This window comes from Loxodonta africana, chromosome 8 (genome assembly GCF_030014295.1).
Source record: "Loxodonta africana isolate mLoxAfr1 chromosome 8, mLoxAfr1.hap2, whole genome shotgun sequence".
NCBI classification, from domain to species: domain Eukaryota; kingdom Metazoa; phylum Chordata; class Mammalia; order Proboscidea; family Elephantidae; genus Loxodonta; species Loxodonta africana.
This window is the reverse complement of record NC_087349.1, coordinates 65,879,876-65,901,018: the sequence shown is the minus strand read 5'-3', so window position 1 is coordinate 65,901,018 and position 21,143 is coordinate 65,879,876. Positions and strand designations below refer to the sequence as shown.

Here is a 21,143-nt window from a genome sequence, read left to right as displayed (position 1 = left end):
TGCTGATGTCACTGTCAGCAGCCAGGCATTGCTAAATGAAAGCCATCTTTGCTCCACAGAGAGGTACTTCGTCAGCGCGTTGTCTAACTGCCATGCCTTCCGTATTTCTGAATATCAAAATGAGATAATTTTGTTTAGTCTGGAGTCCTCGTTTGAAGGCTTTTAGACCTATTTTCTCTGTGAGAGGATTCATAAGTAATGTGGAAACAATTTTAGGAATGCTAAATTTTATTTTATGGTTAACAGAAACTGATCTCTTGAAGTTGTAGGAGTCAGAAACTCCAGGCATGGGACCTCCTCCTTTAACTCTTGCTCGGCCTTCTGTAGCTCCGGATGAGAGAATAAAAGCCTTCATTGCATGTGTTGCGCTTACACAATGTTTGTAAAATAAATCTACTCACAGAGGAGCGTCGCCTGAGAAATATACATCCTTTAAGGCAAAGCCATCTCTGAATCCTGTGAGACTTAGCGTTTTTTTGGCTTGAAGTTCTGGGTCTATACAGAGACGCCAGCTTGACCACAATGGGTCGATGCGGGCTACATTTTTAGGACTGTCAGGCCTTGAGCCAGGCCCCCCTCCCTTTAGATCTCTCCCACCCAAACGCAGTGGTGAGTTTTATGTGCCACTTAACTTAAAGGGGTGGACGTATGTTCAGCAAATCCTAACGAGGCACCTCTGGAAAACCAGCTGGCCGCTGTTAAAAGAGGAAGCAGATTTTCCTGAGCACAGGAGAGAGAATGGTATAATCACGTGCAGAGGTGGAAGCGATATCTCTGCCTTGCCTTCAAAGATGACTATCTCTTCCTCTGTCTGCTACTAGCTGTTGTAGAAATTTGGGGATTAAGAAAAAGCAGAGAAGGTTTTTTTTAGATTCCCTTCTGTTCTCCAGCTGGCAGTGGTATCCCACAATTTTTCCTTTATGTCCTTCGTAGCTTTATGATGTAGTTTATGATGGGTGCTTGTTGATACTGGCCAGGGAAGAGTTAGACTAGATCGATGAAATTTATAGCAGGAAATGATTGGCTGCTGCTTAGAGGTTTAAAGCATACAGGATGGCCTCACCTGGAATATGCATTACTGCAAGGACCCTGGTGGGGCTGACAACATTCACAAACTGGATAGAGAGAGGCTGTCCACCTGGTAGGCAGAGGGCTGCCTGTTCCAGGGCTGTGTAGCTCTTTGAACATTCGTCCTTTTAACACCCTAGACAGAGGGGTGAAGTAGGAGGAATCTTCTTGCCTCATTTCAAGAACGTGCTACATTTCTAGCATTAAAAAGCTAAATAAAATCTGAGGTTTATGGATCTATTTTAGATAAGGAATTAGTAGTAGTGATGGATTTTCCCTCCCTCATAATTTCCAAAGTATTTTGATGCCAGAGCATTTCTGAGTATTGCATATTTATATCCATTACATGTAAATAAAACTGTGGTTTTCTTATGTATGCGTTCGTGAAAATGAAGTTGCTGTTGATTTCTATCTGCAGGGATAGAGTTGGAAACACCTCACAGAATTTGCAGAAGAGATGTTTTACATTCTTAAATATGCATATTTTTATGTAAAGCTGTTTTTCAGTTAACTGATTTTGAAGGAGATTCCAAATTATCTCATTGTATTGGGATTTATTACACTGACAGCAGCTAAAATTCAGTGAGTTGATAGCTGGGGTTGGTAATTGTTTTTATTGTTCCCCGATTTTAATTATCATGGCTTCTGAAAAACAAATTTGATTGAATATGTTTGTTCATTCAATAGTTATTTATTAAACACCAACTATATGCCATCCTCATTTGACAAGCCTGTCTGGCATAAAATTACTGTTCTATTTATGTGGGCAGACAAGTGCAGTACTCCAGCCTCAGAAACACTGTAAGGATAACAGGTCAAAAGAACAATAAAACAGCAGCTGACTGACCCGATGTGTGAATTTAGAAAAGCTGGACCAGTGAGAGAGGCAAATAGCCATTACCAGTAATCCAACCTCCTAGTCGTAGCCACTGTAAACATTCTGAATGTCTTTGGAGGGTGGATGGCCAAACTATTGGTATTATTTTTATATGTGCATACCAACCCACAAACAATTTTAATTAAAAAACACCATTAGATTGTACATAGTCTTTAAAGCTAATTAAAAATCACCATTAGATTGTACATAGTCTTTAAAGCTAATTAAAAAAATGTATCATGAAATATTTCAGACATACAACAAGGTAAAGAAAATCATACAAAAAAATGCCTGTCTACCCACCATACTTGTTTTCAGCCTATGTTTTCATTTATAATTTTTTATAAGTTTTTTCTTAACACCAAGTATCTTTTACATTATAATTTTTTGATGCTACACTATTTCAACTAATAACTGTATTGTTATTTTTTACAGTCTTCTTTTACTGGACATTTATTTCCAAAGTTTTTGCTGTTAAAACAGTACAGCTTTTTAATATTTTCATAGTTTCTTCCTCGTTTGCGTACATGATTATTTTCTAACCCGACTTTTTAGAAACAGAATTACAGGGTCAAAGCACGTTTTAAGGGTTTGGATGTATATTGCCAAATTTCCCTTCAGTTTACATTTGGTTTAAAGGCAGGTTTGAGAATGTCTGTTTTTACCAACTCTTGCCAGGTTGGGTTTTGCTGTTAAAACACAACAACAACAATATAAAACCAAAAACTTGGCAGTTTGATTGGTGAAGAATGAGACCTCGTTGATGTCTTCGAATTTACATTTCTCTGATTGCTAATGAGAACTGAGCATTTGAAAATATGTTCATAACATTTTGTTTTTAAATGAAGGCTTTTATTATGTTGGAATTTGATTTTAAACATTGATGGTAAAATAACCCTTTATTGATGAAAACTTACAGAATCTAACTCTGTTTTCCTCTCACACATTTTTGTGTCATGGATTTAGAACTCAGTGACTAATGTGTCAAAATATTATGTACTCACTTTGTCCTTTACTTTTTTCTGTCTCCTGTGTTCGTGCCCTTCAATTCCTATTGGAGCAAAGCAGAAGGCCTTAGGGGATGCAGCTCGGCCAATTCTCCTGCAGGTTGCAGAGTCAGCTTACAGGTTTGGCCTGGGTTCTATTGCCGGAGGTTAGTCATGGATGAGTGCAAAGATTTCATTTGTGTTGTTTCTCTTATCTTTTCACTGATATCTACCTTGAAGTATTAAAGGACAAAACCTTCTCTAGTCTTTCTTCAAGCCAGTTGCCACCCTCTGTTCTTATAAGGTGGGAATGGAGGAAAGGAAACTTTTTTCCCTACCTGCATATGATCAGGGACTTACAAGTGGCATTATGTATCTGCAGACAGGCTTTCTAAAAGGCTGAGGTTGTAGTTTCTGTGATTTTAATTTAAATCATCTGTGGCATCCTTTCATAAGGGGACACTTGAATTAAAATCCACAGTTGTTATTAGGGGTGTAGAAAGATAGTACAGTTTTAAAATCAGTACAGGCAAAATTTGCTTCTTTCTTTTCTGAGTCTTCTCTTTCACTAAACTACACCCCTCTTCCTCTGACTGACCTTAATTTCTTCTGAAATATTGGTATTATTTTATTTTAGCTGTTGGAGCCACTGCCGTGTATCCTATCGATCTTGTAAAAACCCGAATGCAAAACCAACGATCCACTGGCTCTTTTGTGGGAGAACTTATGTATAAAAACAGCTTTGACTGTTTTAAGAAAGTACTACGCTATGAAGGCTTCTTTGGACTGTATAGAGGTTGGTGCCATGTGCTAAATTCCTGTAAGGTGAAAATAAAGTTTGGTTTCCTTTCTGGATGCCTGAAATATATTAGAGAGACTGCATTAAAATGGAAATACAGCAGATTCTCAGTTATCCATGCTAGTGGGAGTAGGCTGGAGGCATCCAGGGCATGGCTAAATCAAAACAGCCTGAAAGCCATTTATATTGGTCTATAGTATGTTTTAATTCTTTAAACAATAAATTGTTTTTATAAACATCTTCAGTGAGTTTTTAAAAGATTCATATTGTGTGTGTTCCTTAAGTACACCAACCAAAACCAAACCGATCCCGTTGGCATCAAGTCGATTCCAACGCATGGCAACTCCATGTGTTAAAACAGAGTAGAACTGCTCTGTAGGGTTTTCTTGGCTGTAATCTTTTATGGAAGCAGATCGCCAGGCCTTTCTTCTGCAGTGCCACTGGGTGGGTTTGAACCGCCAACCTTTAGGTTAGTCGGTTGAGGGCAAACCACCCAGGGACCTTTAAGTACTCTGCTCACCAGCTAATAGGGGAGGGGATCCTGGGGACAGGACAAAGCCTAGTCAGGATTAATGACTTACATTGAGTATACCACAGAAATGTCTAATGGTCAAGCAGGTAACCATTATTGTCTCTTTTTCAGTTAAATTTGACTCCGAACTCAACGGAGTTGATTCACACATCATCTAGCCAGGTTATCCTTGTCTATCCATCTGCTCCTTTAGTCGTCTAAGGTTTATTAAGCAACAGTCACGGTAATGAAGAATATGTCATCACTTGTGGAAAGGACCCCACAGACCCTGACTGCTTTTCCATTGGCATGGGCCTACAGACATATGACTGTTCCCATGACAGCAAAACGGTGGTTAGCCCCTGGTCCAACCTCTCTCTTTGTGGTTGCCTTCTACAAAGAGAAGAAAAGTGAGTGTATGTGCATCAGCTAAAATACAGTGTCGTGAGGCAGCTCAGGCTGAGTCACTCTGCCACTTGGCAAGTGCAGAGCCAGTGGGGTGTTCCCTCTGCTCTCCTCTCAGTGCTTTCTCTTGGAGAAGAAAATAGTATTTAATAATGTGCTAAGACAGACGGTGAAACTGGCAGCCATGTAAGCCTGTGCCTCTAGGCCTCTTCTGCCATCTGCTGACTCTTGTCTCTCATCTTAAGCATCCAAGTTAAAAAAAAAAAAAAAAAAAAACCTTTCTTGAAACCTCTCACCTTAGAAGCTAGAAGATTTCAGTCTCCAGAGAAGTTCTATTTTGCAGGTTCTATTATGCAGGTAGATAACCCCCATCAAAGGCCTTTTGATCTTTTCTCTGCTGTCTTTCCTTTACCCCCTGCATCTTCTTACAATTTAGAAGGTCTTTGACCCCAGGTGATTGATGATGACCCTTACGGGGTCACTGCCTTCCTTTTGAAATACTCCCCTCCCTCCCTTGCAAATGAAATGTCTCCCGAATAGTACAAGGTTAATGTCACAGTTCCTACTTTGTAGTGGCTCAGGCAAAGGTGACCACTTTACCTGTTCTTATGGGCTGTTTTCTGAAGGGAGAGCTTGGAACCTCAAGTCTGGAAAGAAGCCTGAGCCTTGGTGGTGCTTCACACACTATTTTTAGGGTCTTTTCTTGGTATTGGATTAAATGTCAGACCTCTTTTGCCTTTAAAATTGTGAGAAATATATTTTCTCTGCTAAATGTCTTTAATTTGCTTGTATTGATTTGTTTTTAATTTTGGATCTCTTTGCTTTCCTCCTTGGGCATCTCCAGCAAGTCTTGATTCTTGGTTGTATCTAGATTTCCCTTCCACCAACTGCCCTTTTGACCCTATAGAGAGAACAGCTTAAAGCATACTCGTTTCTAATCCAAGTTCTAACTTTAGTGCTGACATGATGTGGGCCATCCCATAAACCCCTTGCTGTTTTGGTTATTATATCTTCAAGACCTTAGGGACTGGTTTTAACTCCTCAGTGAAGGGGAATAAGCCAGCATATTATTTAGAAACTGGGGATCACTCAGAACACCAAAGAGACAGCTTTTCAGCACTTACCTGGTTTAGCAATAGCCATTTATCTAACCTGCTTTGGTTCCTGAACCCTAAGGGCAAGAGCCCCAGCTGTCTGTCAGAGGATGCTGAGTAGAGTGTGAGTATAGGAAGATTAGTTCTGGGAGCCGCCTATGTTCATTTTTTCCTGATTTCTTACCTTTGCTAGTAGATTTTTTTTTAAGGTTTTATCAGGTTTTAGTAAAAACAATTATTAAACACACTTATTGAGCACCCAGCTTTTTTACTCTGCAGTAGCGTTATCCTCCAGTAAATGTCCTGTGCGAAGGCTTTGACAAGCAAACACAGTGTTGTCAGTCCTTCTTGGGGAGTTTGATCTTTTATTCATTTCCTACTTCCTACAAGGGTAGAATGATCCAGGACTGGAAAACCAGTTTCCTGGGTCAATATTAAACACAATTCCCTTCCCCAGAAAGGCATGATGTGCTCCCTTAAGCAACACAAAAGGAGAAATCAGAAATCTAATAAGGCAAAAATCATATTTGGGATCCTTGTCCAAATTAGACCATCTTCAATTATAGATCAAGTTATCCCTTACATTTGCTTTAGGATTTCTAGGATTCCACTGCACTTCTTTTTCTTTTTAATTTGTTGTGGTAAAACATATATAACACAAAATTTGCTACTTTAACCGTTTTTAATTGTACAGTTCAGTGTCTTGGAGACAATTTTAAAACAAAGGGCTTACTGTAAAGCTTGTTTAGTTCCATTCTGTAATTTGAATCTTGAGGGTAAATAGGTGATTGGCAGTTCAGGTTAAAAAAATAATGATTTACAATCTTGCTACAGAAAAGATTTATTCCTATTCTTAGTTAGTCAGGGACCAAATTTTATTTCTCTCAGAATTCCCTTTAGAACCTTGATATACTCACTAGTGAATAATTGTATGTAACTGTATATTTGTAAATGCTTATTATTGGACAAGAGAGCAGTTGGGTGAAAATGTGGATAATTCATGGGAAACCATTATTACAGATAAAACAATTATAATAGAAACAAAAAAAAAAAAGAGCTGTATTTCTGGGAATCAGTATTTTAACCTTTGTATACAAAGTCAGGATATGAAATACTTGTATGTGATTCTTTGACTATAGATTTCTCACTAAATGTAATTATATTGTTTAAAATTTTTATTTCCAAGGAAAACTGTTAAATTTTAATTTGAGAATTTTAGAATGGCTGCTGTTAATGCTTCAGCTAGCAATATCTGAGAAGGGATCAGATTATACATCTCTAATTTATAAACATATTTCAAAATATATTGAGCATATCTTTTCCTATTATAGAATTTTGCTTACTATGTAATACTTGGAAACCCTGGTGGCGTAGTGGTTAAGTACTGCAGCTGCTAACCAAAGGGTTGGCAGTTCAAATCCTCCAGGCCAGGCACTCCTTGGAAACTCTATGGGGCAGTTCTACTCTGTCCTATAGGGTCGCTATGAGTCGGAATTGACTCGACGGCACTAGGTTTGGTTTTTTGTTTATGTAATATTTATGCATTAAGACATAGATAATTGCTAATAGTCCCTGAGTAGGATAATTTGGGAATGTTGCATAAGTAAGGAAACCCTGGTGGTGTAGTGTTTAAGTGCTACGGCTGCTAACCAAGAGGCCGGCAGTTCAAATCCGCCAGGTGCTCCTTGGAAATTCTATTGGGCAATTCTACTCTGTTCTATAGGGTCGCAATGAGTCAGAATCGACTCGACGGCAGTGGATTTTGGTGGGTTGTATAAGTAAAGTCTCTCCCTATTTCAAAATTACCTTTATCTATACTTTGAAAAAAGGTTGGTACTTGGTCTCAAAAGAAGGTGTTTACAGCATGTGTCCTTACAATCAGGTGTAAAAGTATCTCTTTTTTCTTATAAGTAGAATACAGTCTCTAAAAGAAAGCTCTTTTTGTATTTGGAATTAGCTTCCTGTGGAACTAGAGTGAAGATTATTTTTAAAGAACTCTCAGCACTCCAACACAGGTGGTTTTGCTCTTTCCGTTCTCTGGAAGTTGCCATCCTATGAAAGGTAGCGGCCAGTGTCTGCACACAGCACTGGACGTCATCCATTAGTAACCAGAGAACGCATTTGGATCACTGCCCTAAAGTCCAAAGCAGACTGATAACACAGCTGTAGGGATTGCCTGCGATTGTCTTCAATAGACACTGAGTCCTCTGCCTCACTGAACCAGGAGTAATTTTAGTATCGTGAGTTTGTTATTTCTCTCCATGTCTCTTTTTAGTTCTGTTTCTTTATCTCCGGAGTCTCTCCTTTCATTTTTCACGTAAGTTTTGCTTACTAGAAAGATCCTCAGAAGTTGTATCAGACTCGCTCTGCAGATCTTCTCTATAATGCAGATTACTTACAAGGAAATGACTGATTTTCCTAGGTTTTTAGTAACTTTTGAAAAACCGACCCCTAGGCTAAGTTTGTCTCTAGTAAGGGAAATAACACCAGAGACAGTACAAGTGCTGAAGTCACTTGTAAAAGTCTTCCTCTATTTCTTGCCCAGTCTCCAGAGTGATTTAATGCACTCAGGTGTTTGGAATCCTTGATGAATTTTCTTATAGCTCACTTGGTTTGAATGAGCCTCCTGGCCAAATGAGTCAGTTATTGGCCTGCTGTATACTTGGCATAGTAAAGGAAAACAATTGATTGGGTAATCATCTATAATTAAGTGCTCTTAACCTTCCAGGAATAACTTAACTTCTGCCTTTAAAATTTGCTACACTCTCCTCCCTCAGATGATTCAGGCAATGAGATGAGCAGCCTTAGACATTGGAGGGTGTGTTGGGGAGGACCTTGGGGAGAAAGCTGTGTTCAGAGAAATCAGGATCCATCAAGAAGGCTTCTTAGAGGAAGGTTTTGTTTTTCTGTTGGTGGAAGAAGCCTTAAAGAATATCTCCCAGGAAGAGAAATTAGATCATTTTATGAATTAAACTTAATTTTGAGGTAATTGCAAAGAATTTTTTATATCACCCATCGATCCAGGCTTGCAGAATTTTAAATATGTCTATTTCAAGTTGTCTGTGAGGTGCAGAGCATTCTTAATCCATTCTGGAATGTTCTCAAGGTGACACCTAGAGGATGTTGTGGTGATATCTCAGGAAGTTATTGATACGTTTGCATTCTACAAGGAGGATTTGTCAGGCAGCTTGTCTAATCTAGTTCTCTGCTTGTGTTTGGTGATGATGCTAAAGAAGAGAATATCCAAACTGTATGGATCCATGGTGGGATTCCTTCCTTCTTGGGTAATACTTGGGGATAAAAATGAGTAAGATAAAACATTCTCGCAGCAAAATAAAATGGCTGAAGTTTCTATAGCTTTGTTTTGTATTAATTAAGAACAAATGCCTCTTGGAACAAGTTAGTTAATCCATGAACTTCACAGAGTCATGGGTGTCCATCCTGTGCCCACCAATGCTTTAGTGAGTGCCAAATGGATTGATTTGAGTCTCATTTTCCTGGCCAATTTCTGCACATTTTCACTAGGGATGTTAAGCTGCAAAAAAGATCAAAAGGCAGATAGCTGGTTATGTAAACCGCCAAGAATGAGCAGAAGACTTGTACAGTTCATGAACTGGCTAATCAAATCTCTAGAAATCTACAGTGAGCTAACTGTACTGGGCACAGGGCATTATAATCTGAGACTAAGGTGATGTAAACCCCTGCTAAGTTGGGTGTGGTGTGTTGTTAGAGACTGAGAGGGCCAGGTGAGCATAATGTTTGGTTTAGAAAATTGGGAAAGATAACAAAATGTGGAATTACATGCAGCCTAGAGAAGAGAAGGCTAATGAACAAATTCATTCCTGGCCTCATGAATGATAATTTATAACAAGCCACTGCTGTCTCTGAGAGTGAAACAAGGGAAATAGTGTTAAACCTCAGCTGCCAGGAAATAGTTTAGATTGAAGAAAAGATAACCAGGACCATGAAGGTTGCCACACATTAGAGTGAAAAATTGAAGGAGATTTTGTGCTGCTTCTTCCCAAAGTTCTTCACTCCTAGCATGCCCCAAAATAGAGGAGGAGTCAGGGGAACTAAATGTTTTCTAGACCATAATCAATAGCATTCGTTTTATGTTTTAACACTTATTCTCTCAAAGGCTTCCTGAGCCATAGTAAAGGTAATAGACTGAGTAAAACATTTAACCCAGATGAGCAGGCATTTAAATCCTAGATGTCTGCCTTTGCCTCTTCCCCAGCTCCATTGTCCACTCACCTGGGGGTAGCAGCCCAAATTGCAGGTAGAGAGCTGGTTCGTAATGAGGGCTTTGAAAGGGGATAGGGTGGTGGAGTCTGAGGTTGGGAGGGTGGGAATGCCTCATGCCTGGGGGCAGTATGAGTCAAAGTCGGAAAGACAAATGGGACCAGTGAACAAGTGAAGAGAGAAGGGCATGGAAATAAGAGCAAGAATAAAAGCTGTAAGGCAGGGCAAGTAGAGTGCTGATAGCTCCAGAATGGAAGGTTAAGCTGACGTTGAAAGCAAAGAGGACTCTCAGGGAAGATGGGGGCAAGTGTAGTGGCCTCAGTAGTGAGGTCAGAAGGGTAAGAATTTGACATCAGAGCGGTTGCCACTGGGTTGGAACTGGATAACAGGACAATGTGCTAGATGGACTTTAGCTACAGGAGTAGGAGTGTCTTACGAATTAATTTTTCTGCCACACTTTACTTTTTGCCTCTCCTCAACCACACTTTACTGTTTGTCTCCTATCCCATTTAGCCCATTTTATGTGCTCTAAGCAAAATTTCTCAGGGCTAGGCTGACCACTCTTGAATTTGTTTTCATCTGAATTCGAGGCAGAAAAGTGGCCTTGGTTATTGAGTTTCTTCCTTGTTAGTGTCTATTCCTCTGTGCCTGTGTCCAGCATGGTCTTTTGGAACACCTGCCACATTGTGGTTACAGTTGTCCATCAGTCTGGCTTCTGATCCACTGCTTTCCCCGAGCCTCCATCCTAACATATTCCCTGGCTCTCACTTGTTCACCAGCTTATAACCTGCACCTTGACGCTGATTCTCCATGCATCAAAGAGCCTAATAACCATGACCTGGAGAGAGAGAGAGAGGTGGAGGCAGGAGGTGACAGCCTCATAGCCACCTGCCTTCTGTTGTGTGAAAGGGACAATCACTGCAGAGAGTGCTGGCCCAGCACGAGATGAGGGTCCAGAGAAAAGTACCACGTGACAATCTAGGCTGAGAGAAATGCCTCCCTAGGGCAGAGAAGAAAGAGCAATAAGTCCACTAGCAGGAACAGGGAAAAGCTGAGCATTAGGAGACATAGGGCCTTGCTTTGGAAAAAGGTGTGGACTTGCATTCAAAACCTCAGTGCTACTAGCTAGTCACTAAATAGCTTGTGACTTGAAGCAAGCCACTGAACCTCTCCATATTCCAGTTTCTGTGAAGGACGAGGCAGAGGAGCAGTAAATGATAGTAATGATGATGAAGACAAAAATAAACTAACCCTCCCAAAAAACATTTTTCTGTAGTAGTTAACTATGTTCTTGGCACTGTTCTGAGGGCTTTCTGCATGTTAACTCATTTCATCTTTATAAATATCTCATGAAGATGGTACCATGACCGTCCCCCATTTTACAGATGTAAAAACGAAGGTACAAAGAGATTAAAGTTACTTGCACACAACAACTAAACAGCAGAGTCAGAATTCAAAACCAGCCGTCTGGTTCTAGAGTTCATCCTCTTAGCCACTTGTCTAATCTGCCACTGGGTAGAAATTACATTGCAGAAAGTTGTTCATGAGCAGAGGTTGAGAAATGCTTAAATTCGTAGTTGAAAGATTTTATTTTAGTTTAAAAATGTAGTAGAAGATGTGTTGTTATAGCTCTACTACTGCCTTATTTTTGCCTAAAGTAAGTGCACCTACGTACACCACTAGCCACGGACCATCAGGCCAGATATGCTCGGAGTCTTCAGCACATTATGCGTGGAGACAGTATCGTACTCCTTAGCCTGATTCAGAACTGTGAATGTTATTCATGCTGAATTGTCTCTTGTAAACCAGAAAAGAATCAAGGATCTGCCTTGAAAAGATAGGTAGGAGAAATGTAACATTTTAAAGTACATAATATAGGTTGGAAACTGTGTCTGGCTTGTTGTATGTGTTGTCTCATATAATTATCATAGCAAACCCTTGAGTAGTAGTTAGCATCCTTGTTTTACCAATGAGAATTCTAAGGTTCAAAGAATAACTTAGTCAAGATCGCCCAACATGAAAGAGGTGCAAAGCTAGGTTTCCAACCCCAGTCTGTCTACCTCCAGAACCCGCACCCAACCTAATCATTTTGCTGCCAAGTCGTTGGAAATAAATAGCTTTAATTATGCCAGTATTGTTTGTTTCATTCATAGCCCCTTCTAACACTGAGATTCTAGAATTAGATTTCTAAGAAGTTCTTAAAGAATAGCAATAGTAGCCTTCTACTTCCACATATCGCTTATGGCAGCCCCTTTTGGGGATGCTATATGAAGTGGTTAAGAGTTCAGCTGCTAACCAAAAGATCAGCAGTTCAAATCCACCAGCTGCTCCTTGGAAACCTTATGGAGCAGTCCTACTCTGTCCTGTAGGGTCGCTATGATTCGGAATCAACTCAACGGCAGTGGGTTATGCAGGGTTTTGTATCAAGCTTGGAGCCCTCGTGGCGTAGTGGTTAAGAGCTCGACTGCTAATCATAGGGTCAGCAGTTTGAATCCACCAGCCGCTTCTTAGAAACCCTACAGGGCAGTTCTACTCTCAGTTGGAATTGATTCGACGGCAACGTGTATGTGAAGCTTGGAGTTCCTGGGTGGTACAGATGGCTGCTAGCTGAAAGGTTGGAGTTCAAGTCCACTCACAAGTGCCTTGGAAGACTTGATGATCTACTTGTGAGAAACCAACCATTGAAAACTCTGGGGATCACAGTTCTACTCTGGCACACATGGGCTCGCCATGAATCGGAGTCAACTTGATGGCAGCTAGTTTTTTTTAATACGAAGGTTAAGTTGGAGGTTCCTGGTGTGGGCTTAGTTCCCATACCTCTAGCTCAGTTCTCATGTGATTGCCCAAGGGAGTTAAATGAGAGGGGATCGTGTGATTTATATCTCAATCCTATGAAATTTGAGGACAAAATATTGTATTAATACCATGCCCTGTAAATCTTTTCTCGCATTAGCAGCCTTCTGGTAGCATAAACTTTGCCAAGGAAGCATTGCCATATGTGCTGATGGAGCTGAACTAATAACAGAAGGATAGAAAAGTGACCACACTAATAAATTTCATTTGAGGCAGTTGGAAAACATACTGCTGTTTTGACGAGTTAGAAATAAAGAACACACACATCCATTCTGTTTCTAATACTTAAAATGAATTTCCAGGACCCAACAGAAACATTTTATATTAGAGGCCTAATTTTTTGCCGAGTTACTCAGATGTCAAACATATACATATTTTAAACTCAGATGGGATCTCAATGAAGTGTCTTAATCAAATTGGCTGTTTTAGGTTTTACTGAGCTGTGGTTACCCCTCTTCCCTCTGAGGTCAAGGTAGAAGGGGGCTAATGGGGATCCCCACCTCTGTGATTTTTCATTGTCCCACAGATCATGACTGCTGCAAAGGGCATTTACCTAAGACTAATGGTGTCAAAGCGTACATCTGTAGTGAGCTTCAGTTAGCATCAACAGCCACCTTCATTTTCCTGTTTAGCCAGAGTAGTCACCAAAAGAACAGTACTTACCCACCACCACCCTGAGTACCGATATCTGGGCCAGGTCTTAGGAATGGATTTGTACTTTGGCTATATTCTTGCCAAGTTGAAAGTATTCATTGAGTATTATGAAATTCAGGGCCTCTAATTATATTTCTTTAATCTCCTAATTGCTCTCCTTGATTCGTGTCTCTGCCTTTGCAATCTGTCCTCCTGCCTGTAGAACTTTTTACTATGTGAAGGCACACAGTTGATCTCACTGCTTTCTTTAAAATCTACCTCGTGAGTTACAGGATTTAGACCAAGTCCCCTAGTGTGGCCTGTGAAAGAAGCAGTGTGGTGCTCTAGGTCAGAGTATAGACTCTGGAGCCCAGCTGCCTGGGGTGAACCTCACTCCCTCATCTGCTGGCTGAGTGACTGTGGGCAGATTCCTTAAAGTCACCTCAGTCTCTTCATCTGTTCATGGAGATAAAGAGAACATCCACTGAGTAAGGTTATTGTGTGGATAAATGTGTTAATTCACATAAAACGCATAGAATAGTGCCTGGCACATAATAAGTGCCCCCCAAATATTGGCTGTTGATATTATCACAATCATTATTATGATTTATTATAAGGTTTTTTATCATCTGACCATAGCTTCTAACGATTTTGCTCCCAACCCTAAATGTAGCACGGCCTTGAGATTTCGATACCTTTGTATACACTATTTCCCGCTGCCTGGACCTCCTTGCCCTCCATTCTACTCACATCTGTTCTCTGTGGTGAACCCCTGCTTCCTCCTAAAGCCCCAGCTCAAATACCTCCTCTTCTTTGATGCTTGTCCTTCTCCTGCAGGCAGAGTAACTGATTCTCTCCATTCTGTACCCCTAACATTCCAATGCCCTGGGCTCTGTCACTCAGCACTCTGTTGGTGGTTTGTCCCCTTTCTGGCACATGGAAACAACCTAGTATTTTCTTTCTTTCCTTTCCCTCTAAAGTAAGAATTTCTCAATGGAAGGGCACAGATCTTATGTGCATCCTGGCTCCTCCAGTACCAGGCACACAGAGGGCATTTGGGAAATGTTTGCTGAACAAATAAATATCTGTTACCTCAGTTTGAGTCTTAAATATAGTGGGATTTTTGTTGTCGTTGTTGTGGTAGTGGTTGTTTTGGTTTGGTTTTGCCTTTGACTGCATTACTAAATTTATTGTGAGAAAGACAAATCTCAGTAGCTTGAAATGCTGGCTGAAGTGATTGTATCTGACACTGTAGTCATTTGGCTGTGTGGCTGTTTTTTATTAGTCATTTAAAAAGACTGTCACAGGGTAGTTATGTAGACAAGAGATCATCATTTAAATCACATTGCTTTCAGCCCATCCACAGTTTTGGTCTACAATTTAATGGTGAGAAAAATATATCCAGCAAGTAAATATTTAACTAAACATTTTGGTACTTGACCTGAATGCAGAGAGTGAAATGGAAATGTCAGATATTAAGATGTAGTTTAAACAGCTTATTCCCACATTTTGCTAGTGGAAATTAATGTTATACTTTCAAAAAGTAATAATAAGCCTTTTCATCTCATAGGTATCTTATGAAAAGATTTGAAAAGTGAATGTAGTTTATTGTTGTTGTTAGCTGCCATGAAGTTGACCTGCGAATGATCCTGTGTACATCAGAACAAAATGCTACCCAGTGCAGCACCATCCCCCATGATCAGTTGTAGATCGAACCATTGTGATCCGTAGAATTTTCATTGGCTGATTTTCTAATGTAGATAACCAGGCATTTCTTCCTAGTCCATCTTAGTCTGGAAGCTCCGCTGAAACCTATTCAGCAGCATAGCAGCAAGCAAGCCCCCACTGACAGACAGGTGGTAGCTGCCCTTGGGGTGCATTGGTTGGAAATTGAACTAAGGTCTCTGGCGTGGAAGGCAAGAGTTGTACGATTGAACCTCATGGATGTAGTTTAGGGAGAGAATGCTTGCTTTCAATAAGAGTAGTTGCTTTGCCCACGTGGTTCCATATTCCTGTTTTCCCTTGTGTGCTGCTTTAGCTCATTTGGACTGTAAAGAGCAGACCCCATTCAAGGTAGTGAGCACATAGTGGGTTTTTTTTTTTTTTTTTTTTGTAAGAATTCATGCTTGAGAGAAGGAAGGCAGAAATCGCCTGGGCATCCGACGTTGACAGTTCTGTTGGAGCCTGACCCCAGGAACTGGGAAGTGGTCAAGTCTGGCTCTCCTATCTGTGTCTATCGTGTGCTTAGTGTTCACGTTCTTTGATGTCTTCACTTTCTTTTGCTCTGCCTTCTCTTTTCTCCACTGACTTGCTGCCTTTGCCTATTTTTGGTTTCTACCTCCTCATGGCATTGCACATACATGGCATCAAGTAGCTGCTTTCCTGACTCTGCCCAGACATGTCCTCAGTTGGTGCCTCTGTGCTAACTGGCTCCATTGTCTCTAAGGGCTGCCTCAGTCTTGCTCCTGAGAGAAGGGTTCTGATTGGGCACCTCCTCTTTTAGTACAGCCCAGGTTGCTGAACTCATTGGCTGCACGTTTTTTAGGTGTCTACACCTTGTCTAGAAAGCTGTGGCCCTGGGAATGAAGGAGGCTCAGAACATACGGCTGCCCGAAGAAGAGCTTGCCAACTCAGACGCTCACAGGGTCCAGGCTGGTTATGTAAATGAACAAATGAGGCTGGCTGTAAGATGCAGATGTGGTTGCGTATTAACTACACAATGGAGCTGAATGGTACATAAAAACATAGTCTTGAGTAAGATAGCTTAGGTTTGAACCACAGTCCCAATGCTGATCAGCTTGGTAACTTAGGGTAAATTAATGAATTCTGGCTGTTTTTAAAGAAATTTTTCATTAATATCATCATCATTTAGTTATACAATGAAATAGGCTTTCTGCCATTTTTCCTAAAGCACAAAACTGTCTTGGTCTATTTCGTTTTCCCTGTTGTAGAGCAAGGGGCACAGAGTAACTATTCTCTATTATAAGGATAACAACAGAGCAAGAAAAATGATAGATGACAACCAGCACACGTCTTCACTGAGGTGCAGGCAGTGGGCTTAGTGCAGACCTTGGGGAATTGAATACCGATGAGTCTGTCTAAAGGGAGGAATCTCATCCAACTGGAGTAGATTGCTGTGATGTCAGAAGCAGGCCTGGGACTGCCAAATTGAGCAATCAGTTATCTATTTATCTTTATGAGAAGCTCAAATTATGTTTGAAACGTTGTACTACACAATAAAAAACACATCCACAGGCTAGATACATCCTTTGAGCTAGTGGCTTTTAGCCTTGGGCTGCTCCTTTAGGAAGACTGTAGGGTAGGGCTGTCCTCTCAGAAGAAGCTGTGAGTGGGCCTCCTTGTATAGATGAATTAGAACATGGTACTTAACTACCCCATGCCCCTCTCCAGGACAGTAGTATATGCACGGTACAGTGTATTTTGATCCTCAGGGTTAGCTTAGTGTATTTTCAAGAAAAGCCTTTTTTTTTTTCTTTTTTCTGTTCATCTCTTAAAAAGAACAAATGAAAATGGTAGCGTTTATAGTCCAGTTTTGTAGGTCGCCTGCTATTCTGACTGCGTTTTCTAAAAGAGGTTCTTTCCTGTCAAAGGCCACACCTTCCTCTTGTGCTCTGGATCTTATTTAATTCTCACTGAACCTAATGTTTCTAAAACAGAGCCTTCACTTTTCACCCCAAACCTGTTACCTTCCACAGGCTTGCTCTTCTCCTCCAGTGTTCAAGCTAAAGACCTGGCAATAGCAACTAAACCCAGTTTTTCTCTCATAGTCTCCCCTTCTAAGACAGATAGACACACTACACACACTACACACACACAGGCCCCAGTATGTCCTGTCTTATTTTTCCACACAGCAGCTGCCGTTCTCTTTTTAAAATATGAATCAGCACACCACTCTCCTACTTAAAACCCTCTAATTACTTCTCATCTAACTGAGAATAAATCAAGCCCAGGATCCTGGCCTATAACAAAGTGCCTATGGTATGCGTGCCCCTCCCACCTCATGCGGCCCTCCCCCATGCCTGCTGCATTTGGGGCTCGCTGACCTTCTCCCTCATCTTTGAACACACCAGCCTTGTTCCTACTTTGCCTAGCTGTTCCCAGTCCCCAAAATGCATGTTCCCCAATTGTTACTTCCTCAGAAAGGCCTCTCCCCTACTCCCACTTGAGACCTGAGAGCAAGGACCTTGTTTGTCTTGTGCTCATCACTGAGTAATAATCGTTAAATGAATGGGTAGCTGAACTGTGGGCACGTGTTTTAGATGAGAAAAATGTTAGGAAAAAATAATATATTCAGTGAAGTCCACAATTTAGGAGACAGGAGGAAAAGGAGCAAGTTTCTCTTGGAAAAATGAAATTTCCTATATTGCCAGTACTGTAGATTTACTCAAAGTGTAAACGATACAGGATGTGAGGGGGAATTTTGTTGGCCTGATGTGGCTGTTAGAAGTTAGTACTTAAACATTCCATTTTAAGTCTTCTCATTAAAGGTAATAGCAGAAAATTGCTGCCAAGATTGCCCCAGTTTTTAGGTGGTGATCCCCTCTGTATAGCTGTTGATTCATTTCATTAATGCTAATTTATTTAATACACTTCTGCTTTTTGTTGTTTTTTAGGTCTGTTGCCACAATTGTTGGGAGTTGCCCCAGAGAAGGCCATAAAACTTACAGTAAGTCTTTTGAGTTGGTACTTCTTACTTGGGAAATTTGTACATAATCAAGAATCTAGCAGGCATTCTTGTGTGAAACAGCAGATCTGTGTTTCCTCAGGAGTGCTGAGTGCTAGCTGATTTAAATGTAGGAGCGCTTACCACACACAGCTTTTCGTTTTTCCCCATTTAAAACTGAACATCCAAAGATTTGATAATAAACTTGAACAAGACTTTTGGTGGTTGTCATCATCATTATCATAGTGATAGTAGTAGTACTAGCAGGAGCAGCAAAAGTTTCTTAAATACCTACTGTGTGCTGGTCCCTAATCTCAAGCAAGGTTTGAGCCACAGTTTACAGATGAGGAAACTGCAGCTCTTGGGGCTTGAGTAACCCACTCACGTTCACACAGTTCGTGAATGGGAGCACTAGAATTCAAAATCACATTCTTTTTTTTACTCCAAAACATGTACTCTTCCAATCACGTATGCATTTACCAACTGTTATTCATGTTAAAGATATATTCTATGAGCATTTCCCAAAGCAGCTGTGACGGGTTTTGGTTCAGGTTGAAATTGAGCCTTCATCAGGTATTTCATGGACAGCATCTTTTTTGTTGTTATCTCAGTGCCTGGCTCATGTCTGACAGATGATAGGTATTCAGTGTTTCTGGAATGGATGGATACTGCATTTAAATAATTGACACCACAAAGTCCCAGAAGTAATAAACTCCAATATTACTTTGGGCCATGTAGTATTGGTGCCTGTAATTTTTCTTTTTCCATTTTATTAGTGGACCGTGGAACACCTATCTTGTCTGGCCTGTATCTGCCAAAAACATAAGATTGTTCTTTAAAATTACTTGTAGCACATACCATTTTGAGGGTTTTACACTTAATTAATTAATGCTATTGACATTCTTTGAGAATCCTCGAGAAGTTTTTAGATACTAAATTTCTACTTAAGCTGAAAAATCTACTCAGCCAAATTGGTCACAATGATGAGTACATGCTGTTTTCGATTGTCTTGTTAGTCAGGACTTGAAAGTGATTTTTAATCAAGCCTTATAAAACACGTTTCAACATTAAACTTATGTTTTTGGTCTGTTGTCAATATCTCTATTCTTATGCTATTATTACTGCAGGACATTTGAATTTGAATTTTTCTTCCTGAAATATCAGGAACGCATGTATATGTGTTTGTTTTATCTTTTAAAAACTGCATGTATGCTGTTAAAAGTACTTCTCAAACTCACATTTTAAGATCTGTTAATATATGCAGTGTGTGGTTACTCCAGTAGACTGGCAGAAAAAGATAACATATTTGCAGATGTATACTTACGTATATTTAATGACTTTCTTTATATTTTTCATCAGCTTCTATAAATATTTTTCTTCAAGGTGAATGATTTTGTGAGGGATAAGTTTATGCGCAAAGATGGTTCGGTCCCCCTTGCAGCAGAAATTCTTGCCGGAGGCTGTGTAAGTACCTTTTGCAGATTGAACAGACTTGTTTCACCTATACGTCACTACCCTGGTAAACACGTGTGGACTAAGGTTTCTGTTTAACCATAGATCCTGTTCAACGCAGCATCTCCTAGGGCATCTCGGCTTTTCCTAGACAGGTGAACCATTCCCAAGGTGGAAGGGTAAATGTTTCTAATCTTATTGCCTGTTAAGTCATGCCTGTCAAATTTGCCATTGCTTACAGTCAGTTCTTCACCAGAAGTCACTTGTGGCAGAAGTGTTTTGGCCTTTGACCAATCTTTGCTAACCTTTACTAAAATTAATTTTTAGTGCATTTTTTCTTCATGGCACCCTCCTGCTGGGTTGGGCGTTAAATTTTGTTTTTTGTAGTCAGCAGCCATAGCTCTCTGCTTTGCTTTGCTTTACAAGTGGCAGCAACTGTTCAAGCTTCCCAGTGCTTCTGGGAGAAGGATGCTGGGGAATGACTGACTTGGTGTGCCCTACATTGTCAAACAGACTTGGAATGATGGTTTCTTTATATGGATGCACAACCTGCATCTTGTTCTCAAACTCTGCAAAACCCTGTGTCTCTTTTTATCTCATGTACCAGTTTGTTCATGTGAATGTAAATACTTTGGTAACTTAAGCTCTTACACAAAGACTGGTGCTATTTAAAGATAAGGTTGGTTAAATAAATGGGCTTTGATCACTAGGGCAATACAATATTGGTCTATTTCCATTTAAACATGTATTTCTTTTCTTACAAAAAAGATGAGGTCATACTTTTAAAATCAAGCTTGTTTTGTGCAGAAAATTGTATTCATAAAAGATTTTTTTTTTTCTCTTGAAAATCAGTGAGTTTAGAAGTTGGGCAAACACCTCCTGGTAGTACTAAATGTGTGTGTGGAAAGAGCCCTTGTCCTATCTAGCATTAATGGCAGTTCCTTAACTGTAGCAGGAGCAAAGAATTCCTAGTGTCTGACAATTCTTAGGAGATGGACCAAATTTGGCTACTGGCTGACTCTCCTTTTGTTTGATCACTGACCTGTCATAGACTGCCAGGTAGGATCCCCTTGTTCTGTAACTTTAGGAGCATTCAGGATGGAATAGGAGAGCCTTTAATGTCCTAAATAAAATGGGCACGTAATAATAATCAAAGAGAAATATTAGGAGCTGCACTAACTGCTCTTCTTAGTAACGAGTGCTCATTTAAAATAACTTTATAGTTTGCGTTTGAGTAACTGTATTTTCTAATCATTAAGTAGATATAGTCTTAGGCTGTATCTAGCCCAGTCCTTCAGGCTGTTGCAAGGGGCCCAGGAGAGCAGTTTGTATAAATTCAGGGGCTTCACTAGATGTGGTAGTTCTTTTGTTTTTGCTTTTGTTTTGTTTTTAACTCAAATTCTAAACAGTCTATGAAAACATGATTATATATCTCTTTAAAAATTTAAAATGTAAAATTAACTATGTGATACTACTGAAGATTTTGGCAATAACCATGGCATGGTGCCTTGAAGTTTATTTTCTTTTTCATGAAAGCAT

At 40.1% G+C, this 21,143-nt stretch overlaps 1 protein-coding gene across 2 annotated transcripts in view; it reads left to right on the top strand.

Moving 5' to 3' along the window:
* Window positions 1-21,143, top strand: part of SLC25A13 (solute carrier family 25 member 13) — a 240,578-nt gene that overhangs the window by 151,483 nt on the left and 67,952 nt on the right. For both annotated transcript variants that reach the window (XM_010587255.2, XM_064289997.1), the window contains 4 exons: window positions 3,014-3,098; window positions 3,569-3,727; window positions 18,103-18,155; window positions 19,536-19,616. In XM_010587255.2, coding sequence (XP_010585557.1) covers window positions 3,014-3,098; window positions 3,569-3,727; window positions 18,103-18,155; window positions 19,536-19,616 — 378 coding nt within the window. The remainder of the gene's footprint in view (window positions 1-3,013; window positions 3,099-3,568; window positions 3,728-18,102; window positions 18,156-19,535; window positions 19,617-21,143) is intronic.